The 17,482-nt window shown below is 33.5% G+C and overlaps 1 protein-coding gene across 1 annotated transcript; it reads left to right on the top strand.

Annotated features, from left to right (window-relative positions):
* Window positions 1–6,764: 6,764 nt before the first annotated feature.
* On the top strand, window positions 6,765–9,684 carry LOC122532436 (protein Cep78 homolog; the record flags this gene model as incomplete). Its single annotated transcript, XM_043661206.1, has 4 exons — window positions 6,765–7,098; window positions 7,315–7,505; window positions 7,875–8,258; window positions 8,766–9,684. Coding segments are annotated over 4 exons (1,428 nt in total), but the record flags the coding sequence as incomplete, so codon positions are not given.
* Between the last annotated feature and the right edge of the window lie 7,798 nt (window positions 9,685–17,482).

Raw genomic sequence — 17,482 nt, 5'->3', positions numbered from 1 at the left:
GTATATAACAAAGTGACGATTGATTCACAGACGACAAGACGTATCACGTTTTCACCGACGATCTTTCAACCACGATCGACCGATCAACCGATCCATTGTTAGGCGACACGTTGCCCCGAGATGTGCACGATGTTTTAATAAAGCTAGACCCTGTTGTGTAGACTGCATGATGGCCTCGAATCCACTGACTAAAGTTTGCGTATCTATGAGGGACAAAGCAAGCTGAAGAGGCCACAGAGATCGGGATGCCTCAGCCCCTCTTCTACACCTAGCCAAATATTTTGTTTGCTCTCTGGAAGTGCGCCGACGCGAGAGGATCTCTGTTCGTTAAGGGCACGTTGGCGTTACGTGACGCGATGATTTATTCGTTTATTAGAGCTCGTTTTGATAAGCACGGGAGGAGGGTTCGTTGAGGATTTTTTTTTTTTTTTTTTGGCAAACATCTTCTCGAGATAAAATTGATCGGCGATAGTTTATACCTTCGTAATCATACTGTAATTGAACATTTTGTCGTGGATTGTTTGGAAGGTTTGAAGTTAATAACAGCTGTGAAGAATATTTTCGATGTCTTTTGGAGATGATGTCGATCGCTGGTAGTTTATATCTTTACGAAAATATTTTTGATAACGAAAGATTTTTCATATTCCAGTTTCTTGAATGGTTTGAAGTTAATATCAATAATAGTAATATAGATATGTTAATTAATATGTTTATTAATAAATTAATAATTAATAGTTATTAATAATTAATTGAATTAATATAATTATTAATTAATGATTAAAAAATTAATTAGATTAATAATTAAATTAATAGTTATAGTAATATAGATATATTAATTAATATTATTAATAAATTACAATTATAAAGAATTGGAAGGTAAAATTGATCGTTGACAGTTTACATCTGCATATAAAAATCTGTGAGAAGAGGCTTTCTAAAGGAATACATTTCTTAACAGAGTTGAAATTGATATTAAAATTCTAATTCTGGACAACAAAACAAAATTGATTCTGCAATTAATCTTATAAATGAAATAGTATAACAAAACAAAAATCACGATGACAATATTTGATAGAATAATATAGGTTATTTTTGGAGAAATGAGTGCTGTTAAAAAAATAAATGTAGGCGCCATCTTGAAGAGCAATGTACAGACCATCAGCAAGCTTAATCGTTGAAACTAGCATAAGTTCTTTGACGAAATTAATGGACGCATTAATTTGGAGATTGTAAGAGATTATTTAAAAAAATAAATCTCTAATAGTAAGGGTAAAATTAAAAATACTTAGAAAATTTTATGCCTATAGTTTTTATTTCGAACAAAATATTATAGAAAGGAACCAGTCACGTTTCGATTATTTGAATATCTTCTGAAACGAAGTATTAATAATAAAATGTTGTAAATTGAAAATATAGAGGAAACGTGCTCTTGATAAACCGATAGAAATAGCAAAAATAGAATAATGATAGAAACAATAATGTGAGATAATACACGATAGATTTGCAGCTGAATATTGAATGCAACGTTATGAAACATTCAACAGAATCTCCTTGAATGGTATTATTCGATTTGAAAGGCTAATACTGCACACCGTTTGAATGATGAACAATTGCACACAGCGACCTGTTTCGTTTCGCAAAAGCTACAAAATTCTAAGCTTATTGAAACGTACTTGATGAATATTTCATCATATAGTCAAAAGGAAAGATATGAACACTTACAGTGTTATTATTTGGACATCTATCAACAGAATTTTGCGTTGTACGGAGATAAAGAAAGACATTTAAATATATAATTAAATAAAAGTTTCTATACCTGAAACAGAATTCGAAAAGGAATAAAACGTAATTGTAAGATTTGAACTGATATCTAAAATATAAAAGTTATAAAATTGTGGCAGTGATATCCAAGATTAATGAAATTAATAGTCCATTTCAAAATACATCTCGAGGAGCACTAAACGTTTCTCGAGAAATTACTTAACGGAGGAGTAATAATTTCTATCTTGTAAAAATAAACATAAGACAGAGAGATGTGAGTAAAATTCTTTGAAATATATATTTTAATTGCCGAAAAGTTCATGTCTTAAATCAAAGGAATTTAGGAGCAATAAGAAGGCACTACACGCTCGGTTACAATCAAAGGAAATTATCTAGAATTTGCATGTGGCAAATAAGAGGATCATTCGACAATTGTTATTGCCAGTTTGCATAGCGGTAGCGCAAAGCGATTATTTGTCTAGGGGCGCTTTAATTCCCTTGATCGAAATTATTATTATCTTTGCCTGTGAGCTCATCGTAACGCGGTTGCAATCGTTTCACTCGTTGCATCTTTGTCGTGGAACTGTGTCTTGCACATCTTTCCATTTGAAACCATACGTTCTGAAAGCTGAAGTTAAATATTGATTCTGCAAATTTGAGAACGTCGATGTTCGAACAGAATCTTTTACTGCTTGCTTTTTCTTATTATCAGTTTGAAAATTTGTTTCTTCTTGAAATTTCTGCCAGTTCGATTTAGAAATTACAAGAAATAGACGAAGGACCTATGGAACAGAAATAATGAAGTTTTACGTTAATTTAATTTAGTTTGGAGCTCGAATATTTAGAAAAGGTATTAAAATTTTGAAATGTGGGAGAAGTGTGGTAAACTTACTCTCAGTAAAGTATTAAATAAATTAATTGGAATCTGACGCCAAGATAATAAAGTATTAAATTGATTAATTGGAATCTGACACCAAGATAATAGAAATATGAAAATAAAGGAAAAGAAATATCAATATTAAAAATGTGGAGACGCATCTACTTGTTTTCATTTGATCGAATTAATATAAATTAATTTGTGTGTTAAATTGAATTTATTAGTTGAGATTTTTCACTCATGAACAATCATTGCACAGTTGATTGACAATTAATTCAACTAACATAATTTAATTAAACCTACTTATATAAACGTATTGCTTAAATCAAGAAAAATCAAGTGGAAAAAATTAATATTAAAATATTATATTAAAATGAAGTAAGTTATTTTTTTTTTTGAATGAATTGCACATCTTAAAACGTTCAAGAAACATCTTATTATACTCCTATTAATAACAATAGCCATTAGAAATGATATCATCACTCGAAGATTAAAAAAGAAAATATCAATGAAGATCAACGATTGAGGCATGAGAACATCAATAAAAAATTTAAATGTTCAATATCAGATATTTTGAACGCAAAATAAAACTAATAAACCAAGTAAGAATAGCTTCTCATTATTAACCTTTATATTTGCTATGTTTGCCTTCAAAACGATTAATCTATTTTTAATTTCATGTTTCTCTATAGATACCAAAGATTAATGCGTATTTATTTGCAAACATTACCTTTTATTTTTTATTTGAGAAACGATTCAAGTAAAATTCAAGTATAATTAATATGAAAACAAGCGAACAGATTTGAGAGGCGAAGTTAAGCAAATGTTCGAGGGATTAGGATTAATTTTCAGAGAGGACGTGTGATCGAAAAATTTATCATAATACAACAACGACGACAACGTTATTTATTATAATTTAAAAGGAACTGAAGACGTTCCGATCTTATTTTTTTATCTTCGTAATTAGAGGAAGGGAAAAACAGAAAATATAATCAATAATATCGATATTGAGGAATGTATGAGAATGTTGATAATGAAGAACATGTAATTAATTGAATATAAAGTGGCTAACGAATAATGAACGTTTGTTCCTCTATCAAGCGTAAGTTCAATCATTTTTTAATTTATTATCTTATCTCTTATTATGTGTTTATTGTCAAATTGTCTGCCAATTATTCTCATTAGAATTGATATTTATAGAGACATATATTACATTTTAACTCCGCAGGATATCTTATAATAATAATTAATATCTAAGATATAATATCTAAGAATAACCATGTTGGTGCTATTAATGCGGTCATTGCAGTAGAAATATTTAACGTAATAGTAAATCAAAGGTGAACAAGCAAATCTGGGTGAATAGATTAAATACTAGACTTGTAAACTAGAGCGAATAAAGTAAAAGTATAAATTTCGTCAAATAAATTAAATAATCTTTAATATTAAGGAGATGTCAGTTCGTAACTTGAGATAAAAGAAAGTAAACAAAGAAAAAGAAACGTAAGTTAACATATTCATATCTGTGTTTAGAAAATAATTTATTATCATATAAATATATAGTTTTGAAAAATAGTTTAAATAGTGTACGTTAAAATTTTAAGCACGTAATTCATTAGAAGATAAAAATGCACGAACGGTATAATACTGGGGATTGTTCCTTTATTCTATGCCTTTAGAATCTTTTAATGTTCCAGGAATAAGTAAACTTTTTCCCCAGTGACGTGAAGTTGCGAGCGAGGAGAAACAACTAATAATCAAATGTTTGATATATAATAACCGAAACTGAAGTTTCTCTCTTTAATGAACATTTTAATCAGAGATATTTTCAATCCAACATTTTTTTTTTTTTAATTACTCAGTAACATGTCCAAGCGTATTGTCGGCCAGTAAGCTTCGTACAATGATAAATCAAGAAGTATCATGACGTCTGTGTATCTTAACGCTATGCAAAATAGCAGAAAGACGAGAAGAGCCAATCATGGACATTTTGGTTGGTTATACCAGGTTCGTTAATCCACTTGAGTTTCTTGAAATTTCTCTAACTACCGTTGATCTTGATTAACTAATCAATTGATCAAAATTGATTTAAAATTAATCAATTTTTACTTACAATTTCAAGAATATAACTCGATTAAAAATATAATAAAGAGGAAATTAAAAAATAACATAGAAATAAAATATAAGAAAAAATGGAAATATAATAATGACGAAATATAGGAAAAGATAACGAAAAAATTAAACTGAAGAATTGATTAAATTAAAACATTTTATTTCACGCTTTAATTGATTTTATTCTTCAGAAATGTTAATAATTTAATGATCCAGAGATGATAACTTAATTTAATATCTTTATAAATGGAAGTTGTACCTCACATATAAAGTACAGAGAAAATTAAAAAACTTTATTCTTCAGAGTTTATTCTTCAGAAGTATTAATAAATTGATAATAATCATCATTGATAATAATTTAATTCAACATGTTTATAAATGAAGATAGTACTTCACACAATATAGACAGTGTTCTTTTTTCTTAACAATAATAAAATATAGAAAAAATTAAACTGGTCTAACGTAAGAATTTTATCTAACATTTTAATAAACTTTATTCTTCAGAGATGTTAATAATTTAATGATCCAGGGATAATAACTTAATTTAACATCTTTAAAAATGAAACCCGTTTTCACATAATATAGACAATGTTTCTTAACGATAATGAAGTGTAGAAGAAATTGTTAATCGTTTGACCATCACAGAGATAATAATCACTTAATTAACTTAACATATTTATAAACGAGAATTACACTTCGTACAGTATAGACAGTAATTTTTAACAAGGTCCTATGCCAAGAGAAAAACGTTAAACCATTACCAGCCGTGCAAGCATATTTATCAGAGGATTGTTTACGATTCTGCGTGGATCGCGTGGCCCTGAAAGATTGGTCCCCAATATTGAAAAGTATCGCCGAGAATCGAAGTCTGTCGAAAATCAATGTCTATAGCCGAAGTTGTAGCAAACGAGTACGAGAGAAAGTGAATACGGAGGAGAAGCTTGAGAAATTATGGTAACTACCGTGTAATTTCGAACGTCAGTGACATTTAATCGAACGTCATAGAAATGTAATATTGAGAGGTACGAAAGGGACTTTTAACGAAGTAAAAAGCGACGTTACATAAAGACAGATTGTTACTGTGAAAAATTACGAAATCGTCGCGTGGGAAAATTACGACTTGTCTTAAATGCTCAGATATCTAAAAATTTGAACAAGGTACTTATGAGAATGGAATTTAGAGAATCGCTTGACCTCCTTTGCATCCCCAAGCTTAAACTTCCCAAGCTTCGCTTTAACACTCTAGTGTTATTTTTCTGTGTAGCATAGATCTTCTGAAGTATTTTACAATTTTAATTCTTCTTGCCTCAAAATTCAACAAAATTGTACACACATTTATTTCTGTATTGCCAGAATATTGAGCATGAGTGTTCTTAAATTTTTGAATTCCTGACTCTTAATTATTATCTTAGAATTGATTATTAAAGTAAAATAAAAGTCACAATTTCTCAATTCTCAATTTTTATGCCATTATAATATTAAATATGTGTGTTTTTATATCTTTCCATTCTAATGTCTTTTCGTCACTGGATTAATTCTGAAAATAATATAAAAATTCCAATTTATAAATTCTTCTATTTTTTATGTTATTGTAATATACACTATAAACCTTGTAATGTACATATAGTTGTAATATACACTATAAAATTCTTTTTATTCTAATTCTCTTCGTCTCTGAATTTAACTCTCAAAGTAATACAAAATTTCCAATTGATAAATTTTCTTTCTACTATTATATTATCAAGCTTCTATATTACCAAATCCTTTGAACCTTTCCTGTATGCAAGAATAAAGTTGCTACACTCGAAGAATGAATGTTTGCCGCTGAATATTTTTCTCGAAAAAAAAAAAAAGAATTCTCTCCTTTCGGATACTACTCCCAGAAAGTTTAAGCTTGCAGGTCGCATCGTCTGGACTGAATGAAATGGGAAATTCAAACTGGGAAGCCAGAGGAGTGTGGAACCAGAGGAGAAAGAAAATGGGGGCTAGAGAAAGGCACAGAAGGGCATGAACGAACGAACAAACGATAAGAATAAAAATCTCTCAGATAAAAATATTAAAAAAAGAAAGAAAAAAAAAGAAAGGTGTCGAAAGACTGGGATTTGATGACACGTCCAGGCGATGCAAAGAAAACGAACGAGAGAGGCCAGTCATCTACACCAACTTCCTGTTGCGCTGTCTCGTCGATTCCATCGCTGTTTGCGCGAGAGACTCTCCCGCTATCACTTCGATCACTGTCGATGGGATCCCATTGACGTTGAAGTATCTCAACATCCTGTGTTCCGGTTTGAAGAGCAACGAGAAGCTGATAAATTTGTCTCTGACGAGGTGTTACATAGGAGACGTCGGTTAGTATTATTTCCCAATCCGTTAAAAACATGATTCTTGTGATATTATTTCCTTGTAATTGTTTCGTTAATTCAGCAGTATTGCAATATGATATTTTCCAAACAGATTACACGCTCTTTCTTTTCGAGTCTACTACTTTTCTGCTATTCGTTGATCGTTCATGGAATAGTTTTATTTACTCTTCGTTTCTTTTTCTTTTGTTTTTTTAAATATAGGTTGCGATTTGCTGTTGGAGAGCTTGAGGAACAATCCGAAGCTGTGCGTCTTAAATTTGTCGTCGTGTCGGCTGTCGGAGAGAAGCGCGACGAGCCTGTCGCTGTTTTTGAAGAGGAGGAAGGCCGACCTGTTGCAGAACGTTTGGGAACAGTCCTCTGTACAGTCTCGCGATGAAAATTCCGATAAGAAGGTGAGAATCAATTTTTTAATCGTTAGTGTAAGAAGTAGAAAGTGCATATTATCTTTACATTCTCTAATCTGAATTATAATAATTTTTATTGTAATATCTAAATTGAAATATAATATCTAAATTTAATGGTTAATAAATTGCGGATATTTATAAGAAATTTAAATCCAAGTCCAATAATCTATAAAATATCTAAGGTATGATGAACAAATGAATATAGATACTGTAGTGACAAATTATATAATTAATACACTCCTTTGATTTTATTCACAAAAATATGAATTTGTTGATATGAATGTGAAATGATAAATGATGTTATTTGTTTGAAATTCAAAAAGATTTCTGTTCTGATTCGTTTAATTTTTCCTTCAGGTCCAGGGTTTGCAAACGCTGATCCTAAACCAGAATCCAAAACTTGGGGACGCTGGTTTGAAGCAATTGATCTACGCGTTAAAGAGCGACGTCTGGCTGAGATCCTTGAGTTTGAGACACTGTGGCATCAGTAAACACGGAGCAGAAATGATGATTCGACTCTTACAATCAAATATTAGAATCACGAGGCTAGATCTCACTGAGAATCGCATACCTATTAACACTCTGCAAATGATATTGAGGACACTGAACAGAAGGCGAGAAATAGTCGAAAGTATGACGTTGAAGAAGAGATTCTGCACGGATTCTCGACGAAACGTGCTGAATAAGAATGGAACTCACGGATTTCTACAAAAGCATCGGAAAAATTTACAAAATAAAACAGTGAGTTAATGAATTTCTTTACAGATTCCTTTGTAAGTTGATACTGGAACTACCAGCGTGGTCGAAATTACCAGTTCGTAATTTTTATACAGTGAAATTTTACAGATTTACAATAACTCTTAAGATTGATTTCTCATAAAATGTATAAATTAAAAACTCTTTTGAATGTTCACTCCTCTGGCATACAATTCCCTCTCAAAAGTCTTGGAACATTTTCTATTTTTATTATTCGGTACTTACATAGACTGTAGATAACAAGATCTTTGTAATTACACAAATGATATTAATATTTAATTATATTATATTCTTACATTATGTCATATAATAATTATATTGTATCAATATATTATTATATTATTAATACTACATTCACGAATAATAACACTTGTCCAAAGATTTTTAAGCAGGGATGTTTTTCATAAACTCGTTGATAGTTCCAGCACTTCTAACAAACCTCAACATTCTTTTTATACATGTATATCCAACTGTCTTTTACAAATCACCTAGGACATACTCAAGAAATATTCGGCACAGAGACATCGTTGGAGGAAGATCCAAAGATTCAACAGGAGAGTGAGACAATCAAAGGAGATAAAAGTTTTCAAAGACGATCAAAGCCGAAGGAAGAAACTCGGAAATCTGGAATCGCAATTGTTAAGTCTAGTCGAGTCGAATTTCAAACTGAAGGACCAACTTTCGAGCAACAAAGCGCTGTTGGACTCGGAAACACGGCAAAGATCGAGAATGGAGGACGAGTTACAAAAAGTGTCGCTTCGATTAAACGATCTAAAGAGCAAGGTTGTCATGTTAGATTGCGTTTCCTCGACAGCCTGCAACGAGAATCACTTGCTAAAGGGTTTGAAGTACATTTTCGAGAAATTGGAGTCGTTCTCGATCGCGGCACAGAAGGACGAGGAAGCTGTTTTAAGTGCGGAGCCATTGTGGTCGTCGCCGTTGGCGCATCCAACGGAGGATAATTTCGTAAATTGCTTTAGAACGAAGCAACGTAGCCTTATTCTTCGTTGAAAACATCACCACGTGAATTTCATCCGATTCATTTTCTCAATATGTATGTAAATAACATGCACTCTATTTGTACGAAATGTACTTTTAACGATAGGAGCATATATTTATATGATTTTAAACTGTATTTTGATTCTGTGATTATTAGAATAAATATTTGGCAAAGAAAATGTCAATTCGTTGGATGACGAAAACATTCTTTATCGATGTCGACCTGATACTTGCGTCAAATCTTAGGATACTTCTTTCCCGAAATAAATGACTAATTAAGACACAAGTCTATATAGTTGGCCATCTTTGTACTTTCTTCCTCTCTACGATAAACTAAAATATAAAAGATCTTGCAACCGCGGAGTAGAATTTTGGTACAAATAACCATTGAATAAATTTGATTCTCAAGTTATTAAGTGTGTCCATAATTCTTTTACACGAAACCCAACAACCTATCCAGTGTTCCTGGAATAACCAGTTCCAATGCCTTAACGAAAAATGTCGTTAAGGAATTTTGCATTAGCAGCGACAAACTAGAGAAATAGTTTCCCTTATAAATAAAGTTGCAAAGTTTGCAAAGTTTCGTTCGTTTGTTCTGGTTTTTAATTTATTTACATTCCGAATATAAACAAACAAAAATTTTCTAAATTTTTTCGAATTTTACTTATTTGAACTATGAAAAGTGACACAGAAGGATTGGAAGATGTTAGGCTCATGGATCATAGCAAACTGATAAATCTTGGTCAACATTTTTAACGTAGTTTGCTAGTAATTAAATATTATTGGCAGTAATGCATTGATGTTGAATTTTAAGTTCCATGTAAAATTTCTAAGTCTGCTAACGCATTTTATAAGCCAAATTGAATGTTGAAGGGAAACTATGAAAGATGCAATTGCATAAGTTTATAAATTAATTCCTACAGTTTTTTTTTGGAAATAAAAATTGAATTTATTAAAAAAAAAGAAAAAAAGAAAATGCTATTACAGCTTTACTTAAATCACAGACGAGATGATTTATTCCTTTTAATAAATATATTACGAGAATTAACAAGAAACATCATCTATCATTTATTTTAATTTATGTATAATAAAATCTTTGTGACGACTGTTTGCTTTGCTTGATTCTTAACAACTGAAATTATAATGTATTTTCCACTATTTTATTTTATTCTTTCTTCATTTGTAATCAACATCGTCACTGTTAAGCTCGTTTTAAAAATACACGCGCCACAAGAATAAGTTTGGCGCCATCTGTTAGCGCTAACAGGAACTCTAACATCTTTCTGAATTTATTTTAGTTCTTGCAATGACTTGCCGATGGCAGAACGTAGGTAATTCTTGTCGTATTTTTTGCCTCTAATTCCCTGATACGATTTATAAATCGACTAAATATTGATTTGTAAAAGAAATCTAATTATGGAAATTAATTTGTGAACTTTCGTAATTAAATCTTCTTAATTGGAGTTTCAACTTACTTTCCGTATGCCAGTTGACCCATAAAATGCTACGTATAAATACCTAAAAATTCATTAGATAGAATGCAGTTGCAGAGTAAATTCGGATTATTTATTTTTCTGCTTTTCTCTTTACTTGACGGTATATAAAAATTTCTGAAAATATTCCAGGACACTGTGGACACATGGTATGAATTTTAAGTGCAAAAAATAAAAAGATCTTCAAATTTATTGAAAAATATGGGTTTTGTATTGGAGCTTCAGGGTGACCACTTTTTTTTTGTTTCTATAGTAGGAATATGTTGGTTATTATTTTTCAATTTTTTACTGGTAGCCGTATGTCGTAATCAAAAAAGAAAAAAAAGGAACAAAAACAGAAACCCATTTTTTCCTGTTATTTTGGGCAAAAACGCGCTGAGTACTTCTCATTTCTGTATTTTCTATATACAGTGAATATATTATACGATTTTTAATATTTCTGGATTCGAAAGGACTTAAATTAATTCAATCGAATGAAAATGTATACGTCTCTTGCCTTTCAAAGTATCAGTTTATATACCGCTATGAACTTGTTTTCATCCCGCAGAGATCCAATATTTTAAATTACATTTTCAACTTTCAATTACTAACCACGTGAAAATAAATGGTATTTATTTAAAAATATTTTATCTGAGTGTGTCACTGAGTGTATCGCGAAAATGATTTCAGAGTTCGTTTCACTCCACTTTGTCGCGGTGTCGCGAGTACCATTTAATATTTTCTTTTTATTACACAACCACCGTGCAACAAATTTAATTAAATTTAATTTCTGCATTTTTTGGACAAGCGATCTTTTCTTGTCGAATATTATTTCTCTGGCTTCCATAAAACATTATTAACTGAGATGAATTTTTTTTCATTTATGCGTATGCGTTCTCGACTTCTCATTTCAACACAAATCGAGACAAGAAAAAGAAAAGGAGCCGCTGCGATTCACCGTTTGTAGACAACAACGTAAAATTCAACAGGTTGCTCTTTTATCTACCATCACTCTTTTAAATTCCTCGCGTCTTTTAAATTTCATCTCGATTGGCCAAAAATTTTCTACAAATCACATGGACATTCGAGAAATCTTGCTATCGTTTTCGTTAATTTTTTATTGAACGCATCTCGGTTTAGTCAGGTTCAGAAGAATACGTAAAGATACAGTAACAAGTACATGAAAAGTACCAAAAGTAATTAGATGCACGTACAAGTGAATTATTACAACTTTAGATGCTCTATTTTCCTTTTTAAATAAACGACAGATTACCGTGGAAAAAGTTTTTCCCTTTAACGGTAACAAATTCGCGATGTTTTGAGAATGACAAAACAAGTAGATAAAGCAGGAATGATCAGACGTTCGAATAAGGGATTGGGGTAGGTAAAGCAGAAGGATTTAGGGGTTGGTGGATAAAGTAGGGGTGCACGAAGAGTCGAAGACGATGTGAAAATAAAAAACGATAAGAGAACTACTCTGTAGAACGATAAGTATTTTAACGAATCAATATTTTATATCTTTACGTTACCCTCTGAATAGGATTAATTAAATTAAATCAAAATATTTTATATATTTGATATATTTCGATGGATACCATTTCATTCGCCGTTGAAGCTGACTGTTGATATTACAGTGTGGATTTGATGGTCTTCATTCGTTTGCAATTGCGAAAAATGTTGCTAGTCGTATACATATATATATAAAACTCGCCCTCTTTTTGTTTGAAATGAATTATTAATTTATCTCTCGAAATTGTTTACACGTATAAAGTGGCGATTATCACTGATTAATGCTACTTAAATCACGTATAGAAAAACAATTGTCAATATACGAAATTTCACATTTGACGTCTGTACATTGCTGCCTAAAAGTCTTTGAACATCTTTTTACTTTCAGCATCCAATATTTATCTTATCGAATTGGATTTTATACTACAATTGTTAACAGATTCTTTCTCCCATAAAGTATCATTTAATGTCTCCAGTTTCGAAACAAATACTTTTTAAAACAGGAATTAATACCTGAATACACTCGAGATCGCGTATACGCATCTCTAACAGATTTTTGTCCGCCTTTCTACGAGTCAAACAATGATCAAACGGTGTGAAGAAAAGAATTTGTCACAATCTCATAAACGGTTCCAGTCCGATTACGTGGATTTCGAAGCCGCTGGTCCTCGACGAATTCCCCCCTTTTCTCGTGATTTTCGCACGGCCGCTGCGAAATATTTTTTTCCCTTTCCCCCTAAGTTCACGCCTGGTCTGCCTGTTTATTCTCAATTTACCACGGCACCGGTGGAAACGGTGGCACGAGTTTACCCTGCAATTTTCTATTCCCCCCTTTCTTTCTTTTTCCTTCGTCCTCCCACGTCCTGGTAGCCCTGGTTGCTCTACACTCTTTTGCGCATCCTCCGCAGCGCCATCCGTTCGTCACTCTCCATTATTTACTACTTCGAAACGTCGTAGACGCTTCTTTCCACTTCGCTGTGCCGGAAAAATTCCATCCCTATTCCGCTGCCCCTCCCCTACCTATGAATCCGTCGTCGTCGTCGCCGATTTCTTCTATTCATAAACCGGGATATATATCGACGAAAGTCTGCGCACTGAGAATTCCGTTTCGAAAGAAAGACGCGGTCCCGATGTCCGTCCCGGTGTGATCGATCGCGAGAAATCCGAGGAATTGATCCGACCGGATCTACCTTGTAATTCGTAACGTTCAAACGGTGGGTGGTGGATCTGTTACAAGAGGGAAAGAAGGAATAGCGTGGAATCCTTGTAATTTCTCGGGTTATTGATGTTAATTGAAATTTTATTGATATTATATTGATATTTTATTGATATATTATTGATGTTGATTTAAATCAATTGAAAGAAGATCGCAAGTAAAATAACGCAATATTATTAGTGGACACTGTTGGAGTTTTATATATCTTTTCTTGCGAGAGATTCGAAGATGCCAAATTGCACGGAATGCATACGATTGAGAAAATGTATAAAGTATTCGAAGCACTGTGTTTTTCATCAGATATCTGGTATAGGAGAAACAATTTTCTGTCTAGATTCGGTTCTTTTAATTACATTACCCAAAAAGTATGATTCTGCATAAAAATCCACAGTTCAGTTATTAAATAGTATTAAATATTACTATAAAATAATATTACTATAGTAATAATCAAAAGTTTCAGAAGATAGAGAAATACGAAATCGAATCGAAAGAAAATATTAAAATCTGATAAAATATTAATGATGCGAAGATTGCGAATACAATAAAGCAACGTCATTGATATCAATTGAAAGGGGATAAAACTTCAAAAGTGAAACGAAGAAATAAATGGAATAAAGTTAATAGAATACGTCAAAATTTAATTAAATATTAATGGCGAAGGGATTGCAGATAAAATAGCGCGAATAACGTTGTTAATGTTAATGGGAAAAAGATACAACTTTGAAAGAGAGTGAAATAAAATTAAAGAAAATGTCGAAATTTAATTAAATATTAATGGGAACAAGATCGCAAGTGATGTAACGCAAGCCTTTAATAAGTTGAAATCGGAACTAAATTTATATATTCCCTTAATTGGAATATTCGCGTATAACATATTTAATTATAATTTTATTGCATTATTATAATTTGACATATCTCTTATAGATCGGTAACAGAAAAATTAATAATATCGTATTATGTCTTCTTTAATATATTTTCTGTAGTAAGCGATTTGCGAGTTGTTTGATATTGTCAAACAATTTGACACCAGAGATTTCATCGAAATTCGATGCATTGTTTGAATTTTAACAAGAACATACAAATACATTACTTGCTGAAGTGTAAAAATTAATGAAAAATCGATAGTTGGAGGAAATATATATTATTTTCTCACGGAATTAATGGCGATACAATTCTCTTTCTTTCTTTCTACTGATAGGAGCACGGTTGTCGATTTTTAGACATTACTCCTCAAACCGATAGTTAGAGTCTGACCTATTCGAAGGGATCTTTCTTTATCTGACTTATATATATCTTAGAAATTGATGAAATGACAGATAACGGGAACCACATGCATTTTTTAATTTCTTTCCCCTGTTCGCAATTGAATAACATATAATCGATAACATATAATTCAATTTGCAATCAATCTCTTTGCCCTCGATATTCTGGCAATAATAAATATGTTCTTGACTACCTTATTGAAGAGATCAATACACTTTATCTTCATCTCAGTTTCGACGACGCAGAAAAGAAAGACATGACGAACACTCGCGACTGTACGAAATCAAAATTCAAAATCAGAAATTAAATTTAATCGCCACAGCATCTTCGTATGTGAACTCGCGTTAATTAACCGTATAATTATATAACCGTATGCCGATTTTTCGATAACAAGAATATACCCGTATCTTCCCCCGTGACAAACTTTCTCCCGATCGAAAGAGGAACAACACGACGCTCTTAAAAACGAAGCGAACACTCGAAGCTCGGTAACCGAGCGATACGACATGCTTAACATAGCCCATTTATCCAGACTTGGTGTGCTATCCAAGGGATTCCGGCCTCCGGTTTTCAAACCAACCACCCGCGACGTATCAATTACGAATTCCTGGAATTCACCGTGCGCCGGGAAATTTTTTAATATATACTCCGCGAGCTGCACCGACGTGGATGGGGAGAAATTGTCTCCTCTCGGGCGCCGTCTTTCAACGACGCCTACCAACTTTTCCGGTTTGCTCTATCGGCAACGTGTTCCCGCCGTGACATCGTCGAAGTTCGATATAACCATGGTGGGGTTCGAGGTAAGACGTTGGAAAATGCGGCGCGTTCCTGAGCGCACCGTCGCCCTTGCACTCTTGCAACGCTTCTGCATGCAAGGATCCTCGAAGGGGCCTAGGATCTAAAGAAGGCTCGGAACGGGGAAAGGAAGGGAAGACGACGGCGCGCCGCCTTTGTGTATACGCCGGTTCACGTGTCGAACTTATGAAAATTAATAAGAAAAATTGCCCATAAATTCGAGGTCTCGCTCGCGTTGGCCCGCATCCTGGCATGGCAATAAAATTAGAATTATGTCGCCGCCTCGGAGCCAACGTTGTCGAGGCTTCTATGCGCTTCGAAGAGAGAGAGAGAGAGAGTGAAAGAGAAAGATGCACAGGGTGTCCGAGTAGAACGGGCACTGGATTTCATTTCAAAAATAAATGGAAAAACTTGGAACGAAAGTTCCGGCTTTGATTATTTCTGAGGCGTGCTTGAATTGAATCAGTTCCGGGACTAGATAAAAAGAATGATCGCCACAAGGTCATTCTACGTGAGAGAGTAAATAAATAACATTTCCATAAGAAATTTATCACAAAATTTGAAAGTTTATTTGATACACGTCTAGCCGATTGACCAAAGTGATCAATTTGTAGTTATTAGAAAATTAATTTATAATTATTGAACACAAAACAGTGTATGTTCAGAGATTTTCGTAAAAACTTGTACAACTTGTTTTACATTATAAAAATTTTCTATTTCTTCACTTTAATGTCTCTGGTGGAAATTACTTTAATCGTCGGTTAATTAAACACACGCAAACTCTGTTCTCTTGAAAATGAAGAAAAGACCTTCATTTCACAGTTTCTCATTTATTTTCCTACGTGAAATATCTTTTTCTCCTGTTGTCGGAAAATTAGTCGAATTCAAGTCATGTGTGCAAACAAAACAGTCAAGTACATCAACAAACGTTTAAGCTCGATTCCATCGAAAGTTTCGGAGGCTTCAATGAAGGAATGTTATTCTTTCTTTTTTCAGATGCAATCATCCCCTTCCCGATTGTACCATGAAAACTAGAACACCCTGTGTATTATATATATATATAGAGAGAGAGAGGGGGAGAGCTTGGGACAGGCCGTGCATGCCGGGGGCGTTTGTTAGCGACGCAAGGAATGTGTCCTCCGGTTCCTAACGTATGACTTACCCCGCCAAGATTACATCCATGTCTTACGCCTTTACGGAGGCACCCCCGTGTCAGAGCCTATGGTTATTAAATTCTACGTCTCCCATATCCAGCCACCTAAGCCCACCCTCTCGATTTTCTTCGCGAAGAGTTGACTTATCGCCGCGAACGCGGCATCTTGGCGAGACGAGACGAGTACCGCGCGAGTAAAACGACGTTGGTTTTCCTACGGAAAAGCGTCGGGAACGATGGGAGTTTCAGTGAGAGACAGAAGAGGGCAAGGGGCGGGGGAGGACGAGGGTAGAAAACGACCGCTTCGCGTCGCAGTTTTCATGAATCTTTTAGGGGCACGGAGTTTCCTCTTAAAGCGGACGATCGTAATAGCGGTATTGCGTTTAACGGGCAAAGAGACTCGTTAAGGGATCGTCCAGGTGGAGGAACGTTTAACGTGAACTCGTGTGCGCCGGGTAGGGATTAAATCGCTTTATGGGTGACGCGAGTCGTGAGCAGAATGTCGCGAGTTCCTGTTTTAAGACAGTTTTGCAAAGGAACCCCAAAGGGGCCTGCCAGATTCGGGTCAATCGATGGTTTGATCAAAAGCGAATCGTCGACGGTGGATATTCCTTTTTTTTTTTTTTCTTCTTCTTTTTCTCCCCACTGGAGAAAATCGAGTCGAGTCTACTCGAGAGATCGATGACGAGATGATTTCAATCGTTCGAACGTTTCTCGGGGAAAGAGACGTGACTTGACGCTGTGTTGACAGTAGAATTATTGAACTCGTTGATATAACTGAACAGCTGCCATTCACGTTATA

This window comes from Frieseomelitta varia, unplaced genomic scaffold (assembly GCF_011392965.1).
Source record: "Frieseomelitta varia isolate USP_RPSP 00005682 unplaced genomic scaffold, Fvar_1.2 scaffold_455, whole genome shotgun sequence".
In the NCBI taxonomy this organism is placed as follows: Eukaryota; Metazoa; Arthropoda; class Insecta; order Hymenoptera; family Apidae; genus Frieseomelitta; species Frieseomelitta varia.
This window is presented reverse-complemented; position numbering and strand designations above follow the sequence as displayed.